Source organism: Ammodytes marinus, assembly GCF_949987685.1.
Source record: "Ammodytes marinus genome assembly, chromosome: 13".
Lineage (NCBI taxonomy): Eukaryota > Metazoa > Chordata > Actinopteri > Uranoscopiformes > Ammodytidae > Ammodytes > Ammodytes marinus.
The window spans coordinates 10,750,516-10,769,168 of record NC_137217.1 but is presented as its reverse complement, the minus strand read 5'-3'; the positions used below and the strand labels follow the sequence as shown (position 1 = coordinate 10,769,168).

Genomic DNA, 18,653 nt, shown 5'->3' with positions numbered 1-18,653 from the left:
TACAGAGTGTACATAGTTTCAATAAAAATATATAGAATCTATCAATCTCCTATCAAACTCTCTTATAATAGACCCAGATTCAAATGCATAAAAATGCACATCATCATTTTCTGGAGTTACACTAACAAAACGGATACATGAAAGAGAGATACAATGAGAATACAAGCTCATCAATAAATAAGGGGAAGGGGTGAGAGGTCACGGTGGTGGCAGAGGTCCATGTATATGCAAATGTGTGTGAGATCATTTTGCATGCACAGCTGTACCGTAGTTTGTGTGTGTGTGTGTGTGTGTGTGTGTGTGTGTGTGTGTGTGTGTGTGTGTGTGTGTGTGTGTGTGTGTGTGTCTGTGTGTGTGTGTGTGTGTGTGTGTGTGTGTGTGTGTGTCTGTGTGTAGCAACAATATATCCGTTAAATATACTGTACAATGGAGAGGCAGTGTGGTGCGTTAACGTTGCTGGGGATGTATTAACAGCAGGGTCCAGTCAGCACGACGCTGGGAATGTTTTTAGCCGTAGCGGTGGTGTAAGAGGGAGGAGCCTGCTTTGGTGGGACATTGACACTGTCGTCATACGGGGGCAGAAGCACCTGGAGATAAAGAGGAAAAAAGTTGTTCAATCACTTGTATTCACAAGATAGACAATTGAAAATCAATATTGTCAGACCAGTGCAAAATGATGAGGCTTCGATGTTGTCTGAGCATGTTTTTTCGTTTACGTTGCGTAACATATCACCAGCTTGGGGCCAGTCCAAGCAGAAGAATTAAACTGTAAGAACGGTACTTTGGATTACGGTGAAATATTTATAAACCCAGAGAGTTCAAATGGCACAGATTGTATTAAGATTTGCTAATAAATAGGTTAAACTACAGGATTTGAGCAAATATGATTGTGTAATAGGTACAGCTGAAGTATTTAAGGCAATACAACTTTATTTCTGATACATTTCATGCACAGAGAGAATCAAACAATCCTTATTTGTGTCTAAAAATGATACTTCCATAAACATAAAAGTTTGAAATCTGCACTGGGTTAAGGGGAGGTTAATAGTAATCGTGTTGGTAAGGGTCTTACCTTTTCCCCAGACCTATTTGTATACAGTCCCTTAGTTTTGACTTCAAAATATTGAGGCGGGCCTGCAACTATATTTGTGTTTTATTCTTGGATGAGCAAACTATTTTGATAGACACAAAGCAGGTGTCAGTGTCCAGATATAGTTCTTAAGCCGCTTGAAGAGTGTCTCAGCAAAGAGGTCAGATTAGTGCCTTCATCTTCTGTTATTCATCCTTCACACTGCTGCTATATTTGGCCATTGGCTGTCAATCCTGCGTCATGGATAAGTCCCTCCCACTCTGGTTTGGCTGTTGACACTATGACTTAACACACGTCAAGGCTTTCTCAATGGTTAATTTGACTACATATACAACAACACATGTGTCTGACCTGTGTCTCCATCTATTGAACATTGGGCCATTGAGGCTCTCAGTCCACACAGACAGACAGAGTTGTTCCTTTGTTCAGCTGAACCATTTGGATCTCTTAATCAATGGGCTTTAACAGCCTCTACTAATGACTACATCCTCCTACATGCATTAATGCCCTATTGAGCTGAAGTGGCCTGTGATTGACAGAAAACAACAAAGTCAAAGCATGTTAGATAAGAAGCTGGCTTTCCAGGGAAAGGTTTCAAAAGGAACATCTTGGGTAGTGGATTAAGGTCACGGGAGTTCAAAACAACTACACCTCTTTATTATTTGATTTTCTTCATCTCAGAGTGGACATTGTTTTTTATCCATCCTTCACTTTTAGTGCAGATGTTGGGGAGTTAAAAATGCAAAAAAAATGCAGTGAATTACGTTTGAAAGCCACAAAAATTAGAGCAGCTGATGAAGCCTATTGACCATTCGCTAAACCCTGCCCCTAAAGTGACATCGTCCAATCATAGCTTTAGAAAACATAGCTAATCAATGATTGGATTCCTCCACATGTTGAGCATGGCCCGATAAGGGGATGTTGGGGAGTAAGAACAATGTCTTTTTGATTATCTCCTTTCTAAAGCCCACCTACATTAGTAACCTAGCACTATATCAAAAGGTAAGGGCGTCATTAACTATATTATTATGTGAGGTTTCAGGTTTCTGTTTGGAACACATAACGTTATAATCATATTTTATTAATACACTAATACAAGAGATAACTTGTTCTACACTGAAATTCACAAACAATGCTGCCTCCTCATTTTAATTTCACCTGGCATGGATATGTCTTGGTAACCAGCACATGCTTTGTAGCTTAAGCGGCAGTCCTTTAGCACAATGTAAGCTTATAGCCTACTGTACAGCCACTGTGTGCATATTGAAATTTGTTTGCCAAAAGAATCCGGTGGAAACACTAAAAAGTAAGTAGGAGACAGATTCTGGTCATCCAACATGTGAAGTTTGCAAAACTTTGCATACATTAACTTTGTTCTATTTGCATTAGCTTCCTGTAGCTAGCCACAGTTGTCATTTCAGCCGACAAAATCCAGGGTCAACGGTTAGAAATGAAAAGACTGTTTGAAATCAAAGACCAGATGTTTGCATAATCACAACTCATGTGGAATGGTAAATATGCCACCGTTATCACTGTAAACTGCTAATGTGCCGTGCCAATTTGGAAAGACTGACGTAGCAACAGTAATTATGGGGAGTGAGGCTTAGCAACTCATCACCCACATCAAATTCATAGAGGCAATGATGCTATTGTATTCAATGAAGCCTTTTGTGGGTTACTTATTGTTTCTCCTTTCTTTCCCCAGAATTCCCCTGATTGTGTGGGTGAGTTCCTTTTCTGTATGTCTGCATAGGAAGTCAGCCCATATGGAGCACATAAGTTAACCTTTGACCCAACCACTGCACTGTGTAACTGATGTGCAGCCATGCAAACTGCTAAACCAAAAAGCCACAAAGCTGCCTGTGGTCTGTGGGGAGCTCTAATTGGATACGCCCGGCCCTGATTGATAAAGCATACCTGCAGAGGTTGGGCTAATGTTAGGGAATATAAGGGACAGACTGCTGTGTTTCTGGCACTTATTACTATTGACGTCAGTGAGTTGGAAGGTGGCCTCCTGTCTTTTCTCTTTGCAGCGCAGGTGTTTTAACCATCAGGAAGAACTGTGGAAGTTTCTGCATCTTTTAAAGAAACCCAAAACATCCAATAAAGCCACGCAGTGCATAAAGCTTCAAATTGTGTGGACTTTTTACACCCAGAGGAGTTTTAAGCTGCAGAATGAGCTGTACAAGTTTCTCTTGTTTCAATACCTGTGAAACCCAACATACTCCAGGGGCAGTAATAGAACCAGCTTTGCTGAAAACCGCATTTGGCGATAGTCAAAACAGTTCATTAGTGTTTCTACAGCCTCCTTTTTCTTCTCCCTTCTGTCAAAGCATAATGGGTTTGTAATAAGTGTGTGGGCCACAGGGTAACAGTGGTCAGAGAGCCAGATGTGGGCAACAGGACACCGACAGGAGACCCCAGAAACACCCAGATGGAGCTGACTTACTGCACTACTACTACTACTGTGCCTTAGCCTCCGTCATAATGGCTTAGCCAGCACGGAGCCTCATCTCTCTGTTCAAGTCTGTTCATTCATCCATGCTAGCTTGTGTAAAACGACCTGCTACGACAGCTCAACTTTATACTTCCTTCCTCCCCCAGACGTGATGACTTTACAGCCTCAGACCGAGCAGGGTAAAACCTATACCCAGACCATAAAAATGATGATTTGTGATCCGGATTGAATAAGGAAGTCTTTTTTCCCCCTGGGGAGTTGTTCCGTTGGACGTGGAAGAAAGCAAGTCAAGATCCTAAACTGTTTTATGTTGGACAATAGAGACATAAAGGATGGCTTCATGGATAGAATGAGTATAGTAACATATTGCACACATGCACAGCAGGGACTTTTTTTTATACCATGTACTCCTGTTCACTTCTACATTACATTAATATCTGCTGACTTGTAAAAACACATTGATTTACAAGTCAATCATTTTAATCTGTTGTTGAAATGTTTACCCGACAGTTACCCCCGACAACAGTATTTGTTCAGCTGTACACCGCATGTGAGGAATGTCTGTAGCATTAGTGCTGAAGTGGGAGTGCTTTGGGTCATTGTGGACATTTGTAACAGTTAGTTGGGAACTGTGATTAACATAAACACAGGTGGACTGACAGAAAAATAATTCTGGTAGATAATTATTTTCTGCTACGTTTGTTAGTGTATGCCATAGAGCATAAACTGAGCCAAGTGTCAATTCCATTTATTCCATCAATGGTTTAAATAAGAAGTCTTTTTTCTCATTATCAACAAATCCAATGAGAAAAACCAAAATCGAAAACATTTGATCCAATGAACAGATATAACTTTTTATATTGTTCTGTGCTACAGAGCTCCATTGTTATGATCCAAAATCTATTTAAAGTCAAGAGTTGAACTGTTGCAGAACTGTTGCACGGGGGAACATGTTACTTCATTACCATGCACGTAAGCATTTATTTATATATATTTTGATTTTGATTCAAACCCCCAAACACTGTCCTTCTGCCCTAAACATTCAGTGGTGTAGTAAATTTATATTTCATGAAAATAGTCCCAGATGAATGCACTCCTTACTCCTCTTTGAATATAATTAGCAAAACCCTACAATGCCCGGATGTTTTAGGAAAATGTCTTGTGGTAGAATACAGATGATCAGAGGTGGGACTTACTGTGGTGTCATTGGTCGTTACATAGAGCAGGATTTCAGTAGAACCTCGGCCGCTCACGTATCTGTAGCAGTTCCACACACATGTGATCAGGTAGGCCTGAGAGAAAGAGAATGAAAAAAACAGGTCAGAAGGAGCTTGAACTAGGTCGTCAATATCGCCTATATATCACATATCTTGCGGGTTCTATCTGAAGGTAACATTGCACATCAGTTGGAAGTTTTTATATACAGCGAATGGTTCAAAAACAACTTCTTGTTGTTCTCCTTCGTCCAGGAAATGATCTGTCTCTCAGCAGGCGGCTTGCTCTCCGGGCCAAACAACATCATCTGCTACAGTCATCCAGGCAACACCAACAAAAGTCAGACTGAGCTAGCTCTCTAACTCCTATAATAACCCAATTAAGGAGCCCCTTTAATGCTCTGACAGCAAGGTTATTTTAACGGCCTCTGTGGGGGGTCTGCAGAGACCCATTTTGCAGCAGCAGAGATCACTCAGTTCAGCTCCCAGTCCACTGCTAATGACACTGGCAGTGTGTTAATGATGCCGATTGTGCGAAGCAAATTATTCCATCAGTCAGACATGACTTCCCACCACTGCTGATCCATACAAAGACGCGTAGGGTGACACGCTGGGTTTACGATCTATAAATTCCCTTGCAGAGTTTTTTTTCAAAGGCTGCTATTACAAGTAGCAGTTTGTCTTATCATTTCAGGCTTATCATGGGCTATTATATAATACAGCAGCTCTGTGAGGCTGTATTTAGACACAATGTTGCTCTTAGATAAGTGCTAACCTCAGCATGCTAACACACTCACAATGACAACGCGAAGGTGTTCATGTCTAGTCTAGGATCTGATGTTTGACATGTTCTCCATCTTAAGGTGTTAAAATACTAAAAAGTTGCTGATTAGAACTAAAAGTATAACCAACACTGATGGTTGCACAAAGTCAAGGGATCCCTAAAGGATTTGGATTCCTCCTCTGGGCACTGTGAATGTTTGCAACAGATGTCAAGGCAATCCATCTGATAGTTCTTGACTTATTATAGTTTAGCCCAAGGGGACACTGCCATACCTAGAGCTATGCCACGTGGCTTAAAAAAAACATCCTGAAAAAAAGTGACTGAAAAGTAATTTGTACCTGTGATAAGAAAAGCCAATAGCAACATTGGCTCATTTTGATCGACATCTAGATTGGTCAGGATTGGTGAAAGTCAACCTATTTCCACACCACATCAAAAAGCCATATCTGGGCTGGAATTTAAATATAAAAAAAGCACAAGCCTGTATTCTAAAGGTTGCATAATACATGTTTCCATGGTTGTGCTGCAAATATAAGCCTGGCAGGCCCAAATAGAAACTGTACTTGCAGCTAAACATGTAGAGAAAATGTGTGTACATGAAGGACAGATTACCTTGAAGCAGAGAATGCAGCTGATGAAGAGCAGCACCATGAGGACCAAGCACACATTACTGAGAGCATCGATCTCCTCCTTGTAGGGGAAGTTATCAGGCTGCACAGGGGAGAAAACAGAGGCAGCACACAGTTCACTTGGGGGAACACCAGTCATACAGTTCACGAGAGGCATCCACATCTGTACATACTGACATGTAACATCCTAAATGTCAGATGTTTAATAAAACCTTTGTGGGCCAAGATTCAAGAATAAGTCAATATCCTGCTATTACATTATGACTTTAGGTGGTGTTTTACCAGCTGCTGCAGGTAGTCCTGTATGGTGTTTGGGTAAACCACAATGCTGACAGCCACCAGGGTGTTGAGAGCAAAGTCAAAGATTTGGTAGCAGAAGAATGGGATGATCCAGGCGGCACGCAGCTGAAACAGACAGAGGTATTTAAGGATAGGCTGGGAATCCAGTTGAGCTCCTTAACCAACACTGTGTGAACATAAATCAAATATGGAACTGCGTCTGTGTGTCTAAAGAAATTAAAGAGGAGGGATGGTATTTGGATTTGCTGTGTTTTGGAGGTCTTAAATTACACAGATGTAGTAAAAGTGTGTACAGCAACATTAGACTGGCAACATTCATCATTTAGTAAACAGTTTTAAGAGCACACCGTGTTAGCCAACCGCAATGTGCAAATATGCCAGCGAAAATAGGAAAAATCAAACCGATCAGTAGTTTTACCTTGTATGCTCCATATGTGGCCATCCCACATATTAGTATCATCAGCAGAGAGATGGCAGAGGCAATGCACATGTCTGTAGAAGAGAGAGAGAGAGAGAGAGAGAGAGAGGCAGTTAAAGTCAGTTGTGGTCAGCGTGAGGTCACTGTGGTTTAAGGCATTACTAAAAAAAAATTGACAACATCATGTTCAGCAGATCCGGGGGAAAAACTCATTTGGTACAGAGGAGAAATGACAAGCTGCATCCGTCAGCCAGACAAGGAATTAACCTCTGCTCTGTCATTGGCTGAGCCTGAACTCATATCAACCCCAACATCACACAGCAAATCATTCTGTTACATAAGGATAGCGCCGGGGAAGAGACAAGATAGATCAATACGTGTGCCACTGCTGGGAGAAACTGTGTGTTCAATTCAACATGTCTGTGTCATGTGAGTGACGCATTAAAATGCCATGTACATGGTATTATAAACTAACAATGACTGTTATGTATCTCTGAGTCATAGGATGATTTGCTCATGAAAAAGGTCTTATTTAGTTGAATGTCAAAAGTGACGACAGAATAAGACGTTTGGAAAAATCTAACGTTTCATTTGATGCTGGACCAATACAGCTTTTTAGAGCTATGTCACTGCTCACCGGCCAGCTGTGCCAAAAAAAAGATTTAAGAGATTAGCCTAGCCGAGCCTTAGTAACAAAATCTGCATAGCAACACCTCTAGGGCTCACAAATTAACAGACTAAATCTAATTTGTTTCATTTGGACACAACGAAAGCAGTTAAAGCAGAGCATGTTAGTTAAGTGAGCTAAAGAAGTGCTAGCAGGCAATTTTAAAACATGGCCTTCCTTTTGAATTAGTGTGACATGCAAGCAATCCAACATTTTATGTCTGAGTAAAATAATATAATAGCAATTTTTTGTCTATGTCACACACTATGAACTAACCCGCTGCTACACAAGCTTTGACACTGTTTTGTACATTTCTGAGTGAATGAGCCAAAAGGAATGACTTGTGCTGCTGTCAAGAGAAGTAAACTGGCAAACACATGCTGATTTTTTCTGCGAAAAAATAAATAATAATTCTGCGGAATAAGCAGCATATTTACAATTCATATGGAGTGCCAGGAGTTTCAAAACTGAAAATAAATAAATAAATAACACCCACACACACAACAACAACAACAACAACAACAACTGTCGTTACAGCTTTTTGTGTCATATCAGAACAGGGCTGAAATAACTGAGCCGCATACACTTCCCTTGCCTTGTGGCCTAGTGTGCTCCGAAAGCAGGGAGTGGCAGCCCAGCCTGCAGTGATGGATCATGGGACAGCCTAATCCCTTAGAACTGGGATACTACAGTCATTCCCAATCAGAGGTGCGACAGCAGCATGTGCTGTGTCCCACCATCGGTCCAACTGTTCCAGTGCAGTGGACACCTGGCCCCTTAGGCAGCAGGCTTCTCCAATGCTCTGCACAGATGGACTTTATACAGTAGGCTTCGCGTGACTGTGGCTTTGGCTGTTTGATTTTTTTTTAAAGGAAGTGCTGACCATGGTCTAGAGACAAATGTGTGAGGTCTCCTCTAATAACATAATAAATCATCCTACTGTATTAGGCAGCCTGTTAGTGAGTCAGTCACACCGCAAGAGCAGATGAACTCATCGGTCATGGTCAAGGTGTAGGAGATTTAGTTTTGGGCTGAACAGATAGGCAGCAGAGGCCACATTAGTTTATTTTTAACAGAATGCAAACAAGCCCTGGGAAAATATAATTGTACATAACAAAAACAGTACAGATACGAGGACACTTATTAACAATTCATATGGCAGCGGTACAATGATACTAGCCTGCTCATGGGGCATTTACTGTACAGTGCTGGCCTTCTGGCTCTACTTACTGGCGTCATCCATGACATCCAGGTCATTGGCCAACTCAGCGCTGGTCAGGTGGTACTGGTCAGGATCAGTGAGCGCTGTGAGCAGGATGAGTAGCACCACCGCATTGATGAGCTTAGGGAGAGAGGACATATGGGTAGATGAAGGCAACAATATGGGCAGAGAGGAGGCTTTAGTCAGAATGAAAAAGGGGCAGAGGCTGAGGGAATTCTGTCAATTTAAATATTCTTAAATGACCATGAATAGGCTAGTTCCTAATGCACTCTCTAGTCGCACTATACAGACTACACACAGTGACTAGAAAACCCAAACAATGATGATATAACCTTCTCCCATAAATAGTGTGGTTATGTTAAATTACATAAAAACTCTCAGTGCGGGCAGATAAGCTACATAAAGCCTTTGTTTTGGTCCGGCTGGCGCGCAGCTCATTATGCAGATGACTCATCCCCGTTGCTCAGGTGAATGTAATGGAAAATTCATCAATAGGCCGCCTGACACAAAACCTGCTGCTACCTGAAGAGGCCCACTGCTATTTTATTCATAGGGAGCAGAGAGAGAGGATATTTCCACATGTGGTGTTTGGTGATGTTAACCCGATCTCCTGCACATTCACTTTAACAGAGACATGCATTATAAGAACATAGTCCACATTACGGTTTTATGAGCACCAAACAGATGAATAGGTTATGAATATTATTACATTATTTGATTAAAAAATAGATATATATTGTTATAAAGCACCAGATAATGAGTTATTTTTGTCTTATTTTAGACATGATGTAGAGGAAGGATAAACACACAAAACACAGTGTCTATTTTTAGGATTTGAACCCTCAAACCTCTTCCAAGCATATTATGTAGCCTACACCAATTACTTACAGTAGAAAAAAATAAATACAAATTTATAAGAGAGAACACATTTGCCAGAAATAATCATTTGGGTTTTCAATAACAATAGAATAGAATACATAATCCAGATCCTGCACAAGCTGTCTGATGAGCTCATGTTTGTGTATGTCTGCATGAGTGAAGTGAGTGAGTGACAGGCGAGAGGCGGTGCTCACCATGTACCAGATCCCCAGGATGATGGTTCCTGTGCGGACATGGCAGCACAGACAGCAGCTGGTGGAGAACCAGCGGTCCCACGGGGAGAGCATCATCGTGTCTGCTCGATCAAAGGTCCGCGAGCAATGACCGAATGGTGTCGGTGTGTGTGAAAGGCGCAGAGCCCGCTGTGCTGTCAGTGTCCACAGTGCGCTGGTCCTCGCTCAGGAATGACGAACGGTGTCCGACCTGCATTACTTATCACCGTAAACGGATTAACGGAGCGCGGCAGCGTCAAGTCAGCGTCAAGGTAAAACGGGATTTCCGGTTTCAAAATAAAACCGCGATAATGAAATCATTTTTTTAGTAGGCCTATGAAGTGTAATGTTTTAATGGAACGCCTTTTCGGTAAAGACATCTTACATTGTCTCAATAATGATCTAAATAGGATACAAATTAGCAATTGGCTGATATAGCCTTACTATTAGCCCCTCTTGTCCCTTCTCCAATAGACCTATTGCCTGCATTAGTGATTAGTCCTCCCAGTTACTTTCTCAATAAATTGATTGTTTAGTCTACAAAATGTCAATAGTCAAGAAGTGCGCACCCAAATGTCTTTGAAACCAAGGTGACTACTCAACTTCATTGTAAATGAGGGTCAATTGATCTCTCGAGGATGGGCTAAATAAAGGAAAATTAATGAAATGGAATTTGTTAAGTTGTCTGATGAAGATGAAAGTAATCTATTACAAAGATATTTAAATAGAAAAGGCCTAGGTAGGCTACATTGCCTGATCTTAATTGATTCGGAAAGATATTGTGAATGAAAAATATGCAGGACAAATCATGTTATCTTACCTTATGCTCAGGAGGTAAAATGCATAGTGTCCAGCATGGTCATACTGATGGATCAACTGTAAGCCTTTTTATTATGAACCTGAGGTCATGTTTATTTATTTAGGCTATGATATGACAGTGCCCCAGTTGTTCTCTGGAACTGTATACCATTTTCGACCATCTGCCGTTAACAATTTGCTATTATTTTGAAAACTAAATCATCTTGCTTCCGGTTTTATGCTGTTGAATTGTCAACTTGACAGTTGGATAAAATCGCATTAACTAGCCCAGTTGATGCATAACACCAGAGCGTGAGACAGACTAGTCTAGAAGGGATCAAATCCTGTGATGTAACCCGTCATTTCCAGAAATGCTTAAGTGAAATCCAGTTAATCTAGAAACGAGTGGCTTTGTCTTAAACAGCTTCCCCTTTCTTATAGTTTATCAAGTATTCCTGCTCCATTTTCTTTAATCATTTCTTGAGGCCTAAGGCTTTAACCAATCTGCCCATTGTTGCTCTGAGTGACAGCACATGACCTTGTTCATTGTGATCTTGTTGAATTAATCATTACACAGTATTGGGTTACTGGCCTAAAAAATAAATAATAATATAAAGCATAAATATAGAAAAACTGGCCTTTATTTAGTCTTTAGTTTTTACATATGGCTTTAGCTTTTATTTTATTACAAACAGGTTTTACAAAAGGTGGCGAAGAAGACTTTCGAATCAACCACAGGCAGAAAATCACGAGGATGTCGATGACTTTGCAATGGTACGTCTAGCGATCAGAGGCTCCCACACGGCTTGGGCCACAAAGCGCTCACAGATAGTAAAAAAAAAAAAAAAAAAAAGCCAGGCGACAGTTGTCTCAAAAACACTGCAGTACAACAACAGACAAAGGACAAACTTAGATGGACTTAGTCAATTGAAATGCTGTAGTCACGGATACAAAAGCAAAGACACAGAGCAGACATGATTCCCTTTTCTGCACCAAACGATGCTCATGTCTCATTTTAAGTTTAAAATGCTGAGCCACAAACCGTTTAAACGTGACGGAAACATTTGATCTCCCGGCTTCTCACTAGCGCATCACGGCTCACAGATGTAAGAGCTAAATTAAAGACTGCAAAAAAGCAAAAGGCCAGCTCAACATTATGGCCTATAGTGTTGTGTGACCAACGCACGTTGACCGTTTTCCCATTCTCTACACAGTAAACTCCAGTCGTTAAGCCACCACAACATCAAATTTTCTAAACATGATCAGTATTTTCTACAATTACTACAATACACCTCTTTCAAATCAGTAGGAGTTATTTGATTCCGCTGAATTAGAAGACAATATCATGAGTATCAAATGCATACAGAAAAAAAAAATCATTAACAGCGCATTACATCACATTGCAACGCATCTAGGTTCGGCTCTCACTGATCCATCGGATGACACTCGACGTGTGTAAAAGTTGTTTAATTTTTTTCCAGGACAGGTTTTAAGGTATTAAGTCCATCATGAAGACCTTGGTTCAAAGTTCTTGTCACAAAAGGTTTTGCATAAACAGGATATGAAGTCTGTTGCATACAGAGGTCTGCAGAGGGGACTTGCTCTCATGTCTCTCTCCTCGCCTTCTTCTTCTTGGCCGGCTTGGGCACTTGGCTCTCTTCAGGTTTTTCTGAGTCAAAAAGGCAGAGATAAGTCACACAGTACAACAATTGTATTTATTAATCCTACCTGCCTAATCCTGGAATACTCTAGTGAATATGCAGACCACCAATATAGGCCTCAATTTGTATACATATATTATATGAGATATTGAATGATTATGAATAACTCTGCCCTGCCCTCAGGAAGCTGTTCCATGCAGCGTGGCTAATGGATAACTCACTTTGTTGTGTTGGAGCAGAAAGGTTGTTCTGCTTGGCAGTGGGTTCTCCCTCAGTTGGCTTCTGTGGCACTTGTGTGACAGGAGGTTTCTGGGAAACGTTGTCCTTCATTGGTTGCTCCACTCTGGTCTATAAGAAAAGGGAAACATGGTTAGTTTGGTCCCTCAGCAAGGGAAGAATGAATAAAGCAGTTTAACTGTTGCAGATATAAATGACTTCAGGTGTACATTAGAATGAATGATCTGGATGTAATTTAACTAATTTGCCAGTTGTACCTAGAGACCTAACAGTGTTCCCGCCCTTGTGCCTTTTATAGTTCAAGTGGCTACGAGGAACTTTCAGTTCTTGTTGATTCTAGCGGCATCCTTGTACAACAGCGGTAGTGTTTTGAAGACACCAGTGCCAGCTGTCATAAAGATCTTTGTGAGACCACCGGATGCATCGCAATGAGGTAATGTTTGTTTATGTGACGATGCAAGATAAATAATGGGAATATTACGATGGTGAAGCAAAGGAAACTTTAATTTAGTACCGTCTGAAAAACACAGGATGTTCTGGTCTGCCTGCCTTAAATTATTTTGTCTAGGTTTGCGGGGAAACAGAACTGAACAAAGGCATTAATAATTAACTATATAAAATAGCTTTATTTTCGCTGATGGTCTCATTTTCTGTTACAATCATTTATAATCATCTGAGGAAAAACAAGACTGTTCACAAACATTTTAAAGTTCCTCTTGGTCACTTTAACCAGGACTTGCTCACCTCCACAGCAGCTGCTTTGACAGGCTGGACGGCAGCAGCTTTCTCCTGAACAGGTGGCTGCTTCTTCACCGAGGCTACAGGGGCCGCCTCCTTCTCTGGCTCCTCGCCCTTCACAAGGTGACACAGAGATACAAGCTTAATATACAACCAATGCTTATTGTGTAGTGAATAGAGGAAACTTTAGAAATGATAAAGACTGAAATGTGAATTAGCTGATCACTTGGGGCAAGATAATTAAAACGCTTTCTGAATTTCAAACACAAAAGGTCTATGATATAGAAATAAGTATTCAATTATGAAAGGATTATACAGGGGAGAGACACTGTTATATGAAAGTACATAGCCTCAAAGACTAGTACAATGAGTGTGTGTTAAAATCACATTCCATATGCAGGTACCTGGCCAGTAGCACCTCCCTCCTCAGCAGCCTTCTTCTTCTTCTTTTTCTTCTTCTTAGCTTTGGCGGCTCCATCACCACTGGGCTCTCCCTTGTCATTTTCATCTTCATCATTGTCCTTTGGAAACACACAGGGGTTAATACATGACTAAAATTACAGCAGCAGATGTTGCATTGAAAGTCTAAACATGAATGATTTCATAATTTTCGAGGAACAACAATTCATTCTGAACAAGAACCTTGTCTTGGCTGTGTATTAAAGCTGGATTTTTTTTTTTCAGCGCGCACACAGTACGTAAAAGGTAGTGGATCGTGAGGAAATATTCCCTGATTTTGACAAACATTTATTTTGAGAACAAGCATTCTCCAGAATCTTGTTTCTTTGAATGCAGGATTTGATCATCTCACTCTGGCTCCATCTGGTGGTATAAAACAATAAAACAAACCAACTGACAGAGAGGAATTTATAGCACTCTACCTAAATTTTATGTTATTCATATCATTCACGATATTTTTGCACCAGTGCTTCTGATGCGATGACAAGTCAAAAAGTGTGTCATGAGCCAGGGCCAAAGTCAGGGAGAAGAACCAGGACGGCTGCACCCACAGGACTCATCCATTACCGGGTTGGTATTTTTAAAACTTCCAGGTAACTCATCACTTTTCTGGCTATACTTACAGCTTCTGCCATCAGCACATTGACCTTGGTGGGCTCGGGGAGGGGCTGCTCCTGAGCGGGGGGAGGGGGCTCTGGAGTAGGCTCTTCGTAGTTGCCCCAGACTTCAGCGGGGGCGTTCCAGTCAGAGCTGGTGTCGACTGAACCGCCATCTGACACAGCACAAAGACGGTCAGTGAGATGGTTGGAAGGTAGAAAAGTGGTACCAAAGCTATGCAGTTAGATAGAACATTCAAAAGGAAACCAATGTAATTCCTCCTTACTGAATCCAGACCACTCGTCGTCCACTCGAGGCTGACCGAGCCAGGGCAGGTCCGTCACAGACTGGGGCTCTATAAACACCCAAAATGATCAACTCAACCTACGGTCCAGCCTTTTTGTCCGCGGGTGGAGATTTGGAAAACTATGCCATTTAAGGGGTAGGAGTAAGATAAAGCTCTTCGGTTTATTGTGTACTCACCAACAGCAGCAGTAGCAGGAGCAACACCCAATCCACTTAAAGACACCAGATCGGGTTCCGCTGTGGGCATCCCCCTGTCAATCACAGTCCACGACTCTGAAACACACATTATCAAGTTTTCAGTCAGTGGTGAATGAGAACAGAGCAGTGGAGTTACATCTTTCAGAGTAAAGTCTGTGGCTATGTTCATTATACTTCAATTTGAGAAGTATCCTAAATGTATTGATTCATCAATGTGTCTATAAAATGGCAGTCAACAGTGTAAAAATGTCTGTTTTTAGATGCCGTCGTATTGTCTGACCAACAGTCCAAAACAAACCCCAACATAGTCAGACGATGACCATGTTTCACAAGTAAAGCAGCTTGAAAGTAAAGTGTTGTTCACCATCAAGCTCGGCTCCCCACACCGTAGTCGTTTCTTTACCAGTGGTCCAGGGGCCAGACTTGGGAACGACGGCTTCAGCGACCGCTTCAGTCACATCAGGAGCCACTGCTGCCACTTCAATGCTGTTCACTAACACACACACAGAGAATCACTTGATGTTTGGCCAGGATAATCACACGTCGGCATGGCAACACATCAAAATAGAGGAGCTACCAGTGAGGCATGTCAACCTTTGCTTCATTGAAGATTATGTAACAATGACATGTCAGTGCTTTGGGTGTCTTTCAGTCAATTTGACGCTCATAATTACCTTGAGGCACAACCACCTCAACCTTCTCTGCTTTCACTTTTGTGGATTCTCCTGAAAAGAAAAGAAAGAATATGATATGTTTAATTATATAATGTGTATGATATAACAGTAAATATGCATATAGCACAATATCCATGAGAGTCTATTGGCAAATAGGGAGAAGACACACAAACACTTCAGGGAAAACTCACTTGAGACTCAATCCAGGTCCCTAAAGCCTCTATTTATAGTCCGTCATGTCAACATCAGACCCAACCTGAGGCAACAACAGTCTATACAGTAGAGCATACTCTCCTGTGGGCCGCATTAAGCTGTTTATCCAACATGGCCAGGGGGAGGGTTTGTGCTTAGTGTAAATGTGTAGGAAAAAATACATACTGCTGCAAAATCCTTCCCTTTTCTCAACGTGAATGAAAATATACATGGTTTTAAGAGTTGCCTACCTTTTTTCTTCTTTTGGCTGGCGGGTGCGGGGGCTGCGGAGGCCTTGGGCTGTGCTGGGGGAGTGTTCCCTCCTCCAGGACTGGCTGAGCCATCGCTGGAACCCTTGTCCTTCTTGCGTTGCTCACGCTTCTCCTTGTTGCTGACCTTGGTCTCCCATGTCCCTGAAACAACAGTAACATTGAGTGCGGTGTAGAATTACGAGCAACAAATATTGCAAGGGCTTCATTATGGGATTAGTGAGGACGCATGGCATGGATTAGGCAGGATGAAGGAATATCTGCAGAGACTTTTCCACACACAAAAAGTCCATTCTCAGAATGGTCCCTTAATGAGAATCTAAAATAAACAAGAAACACCATACACAGACAAAACTTTAAATATGGCGCAAGTCATAATAATTCACCTTCTTCTGGTTCTTTGCCAGCTCCAGTGGCTTTCTTGGTCTCCTTTACAGCCTGCTTGGCCTTCTTCTTGGACTTCTTTACCTGGGAGAAGAGAAACAGTGGGCATAAAGTATTAAACAAAAGTATATCCAACAACGAAGGGTTTGAATAAAAGGGGGAAGGGCTACAAAGGAAAGTCTATGCTCCTTTGAGTACTGTTACTAGGCAAGGGACATCATGCTGACTGGACCACGGACAGTCAATCAAATAAGCATGCTCAAGCCATGTCTATTTATAGGTGAAACTACATCCACCGTCCAATACTCCCTAAATACGATACATTTTTCTATATTTTGTTATTAAGCAGTATTTTTCTCCATCTCTACCTGTGTGCACAATTACGTCTTGCGACTCCTAAACCTTTAAGGAGTAAAGTTTGTGTTATTTTGTGCTGTCCAGAGAGGGACCTTACATTATGTCCTAAGCCAGGATGTTACTGTATCTGCAATTTACAGTTACAAACTGTAACCTAACACCTGGCAGCTGGTCTGGTTACATCAATGCAGGCTGACAGTGAGAAAACGTGGTGGTCTCTTAACTGGTTTCATTTAACATGAGCCAAAAAGAAATACTCATGTGGTTTACCAACTATGGCGATTAAGTACCAACATGTATACAAACCTAACATGGGCAGAGCCATCACTTGACAAATCAAGATGTTTAAGTTATGTCTCCTTGTTGTAGAGTGTGTGTCTGTATGCGTTGTCATGAGTGTTTTGGTAAAGAAATGTACCTCTGCAGCCTTCACTTCTGCTGGAGGTTGCTGTTTGTCTCCTGGCACTTTCTCTTCCGACAGTATGGCTTCTTCCTCAGCGACAGCTCTCCCGTTTGGCTGGGCTTTCTGGAGGGCACATGTGAGGAACATTAGAGGACCATGACATATTTGAGCTGTATTCGACTCAAGCAATTGATATGTAACACTATCCAAGGCTAGCTTAGCATAGCCGGCTCTGACAGTAGCCCCAAGCTAGCTCGAGGTTTAGCAATGACATGACATGAGACTCAACTGTCACTGTGGCGTTAGCTTGACAGCTAGCCTTGCTAACGTTACAGCTATCGAGACGATTAAAAGGATGTAACTTAAGACTGGATTCATGTACGTGCCTTTTCGGATTTCTTCTTCTTCTTCTTCGGTTCCTCGGACTTGACAGGTGTACCGACACCCTGCTTTACTTCAATTTCGTCGTCGTCGTCCAAGGGGCTTACAACAGGTCGTTTCTTGAAGAGAGCCCGACAAGTTGAGGCCCACAGAGCGACCATCAGTACCAGCCCCGTACATGCCGCTAAGAGGATCACCCATGGCGGAATGAGTTCAGGCTTCAGTCCCAAATCCACGCCGAGCTCGGAGCGCAGCAGATCCTGGCCTTCAGACAACAGTTCATTCAAACGCTTTGTAAGCATCTTGGCCTGCTGAGAGGCCGCGTCCTGCCACTGCTCCATTTGTATTGTTTTTCAAACAGACTCGATTAGTCACGCTTTGCTCGCTGTTAGCCGCGCTAGCCTGCAGTGCTAGCTAAAAATAACGGAACGGCTTCGACATGATAGAAGGCAATAAATTCGTCCCCTCCTCTGTCAGTGACATCGACACAGCTAAACAGATAGCTGGTAACCGTCTTAAACCGTACTAAACTACTCAGGCTAACTAGCCATTGGGTCAGCTGATATCATTGTAAGATAATTTGCTACCGTTAGCTGACCACTACAATGCATCTAGTGTGGCCGAGACAGTGAAGCAGGTTCACCTCATATGGCTCCGTTTTGACTGGAGGAGAAGCGGTGCCTTCACTGTCTCATGGAAACTGCAGATGCCACGTTGTCACAACCTTACAACGCAAATGTTCAAAACAAAAAAATAGTTTGTGTCGTTATTTAGGAGAAAATTTATTCACTTTTTGTTTTAAATTGCAAACTTAAGAAGAGGATACGGTTGAAAACAGTGTGGCTTTAAATTGTTATTAGTTCAGGACTTCAGGTTCAACATAGCCTCTATTGCATCCGTTTGCACACGTTGTTAAAAAGGTCGGTTCAGCCCCATAAATAACACATTCCGATGTTGTCTGTTCGTTTTCGTTCTTAATCTTGTAAAACAAATATATATATACTGTATATAAAACCCACTTAATATGTGTACAGTACACAATATTCCCGTTTTACTCAAAGTAATTTGAACGCAACACAAACGGGCGTGACAGCTCAGTTGGAATGGGTGGGTCTCCAATTTCTTC

The 18,653-nt window shown here is 41.8% G+C and overlaps 2 protein-coding genes across 2 annotated transcripts; both read right to left on the bottom strand.

Moving 5' to 3' along the window:
* Window positions 1-467: 467 nt before the first annotated feature.
* On the bottom strand, window positions 468-9,951 carry LOC307259120 (lysosomal-associated transmembrane protein 4B-like; the record flags this gene model as incomplete). Its single annotated transcript, XM_080038854.1, has 7 exons — window positions 468-587; window positions 4,745-4,840; window positions 6,159-6,257; window positions 6,458-6,580; window positions 6,894-6,967; window positions 8,791-8,902; window positions 9,856-9,951. 7 exons carry the CDS (start codon window positions 9,949-9,951, stop codon window positions 468-470), a joined length of 720 nt encoding a protein of 239 aa, XP_079894980.1.
* A 1,364-nt stretch (window positions 9,952-11,315) lies between these two features.
* LOC307259940 (protein LYRIC-like) lies at window positions 11,316-18,171 on the bottom strand. The gene is made up of 13 exons (XM_080040027.1): window positions 17,529-18,171; window positions 17,162-17,265; window positions 16,389-16,470; window positions 15,985-16,146; window positions 15,542-15,592; window positions 15,232-15,360; window positions 14,847-14,942; window positions 14,650-14,718; window positions 14,390-14,538; window positions 13,712-13,828; window positions 13,314-13,421; window positions 12,554-12,680; window positions 11,316-12,340 (listed from the first exon to the last, which is right to left on the bottom strand). Exons 1-13 carry the CDS (start codon window positions 17,866-17,868, stop codon window positions 12,276-12,278), a joined length of 1,599 nt encoding a protein of 532 aa, XP_079896153.1. The 5' UTR covers window positions 17,869-18,171; the 3' UTR covers window positions 11,316-12,275.
* Between the last annotated feature and the right edge of the window lie 482 nt (window positions 18,172-18,653).

Bases quoted from the DNA above. Each gene is read 5' to 3' on its own strand.
- LOC307259940 (XM_080040027.1), bottom strand. From the start codon at position 17,868: ATGGAGCAGTGGCAGGACGCGGCCTCTCAGCAGGCCAAGATGCTTACA. The intron at 16,471-17,161 runs GTACATTTCTTT...CTCTTCTCCCAG, and splicing joins CAGAAGTGAAGGCTGCAGAG to GTAAAGAAGTCCAAGAAGAA. The intron at 14,943-15,231 runs GTGAACAACACT...TGTGTGTTTCAG, and splicing joins GTGGGGAGCCGAGCTTGATG to AGTCGTGGACTGTGATTGAC.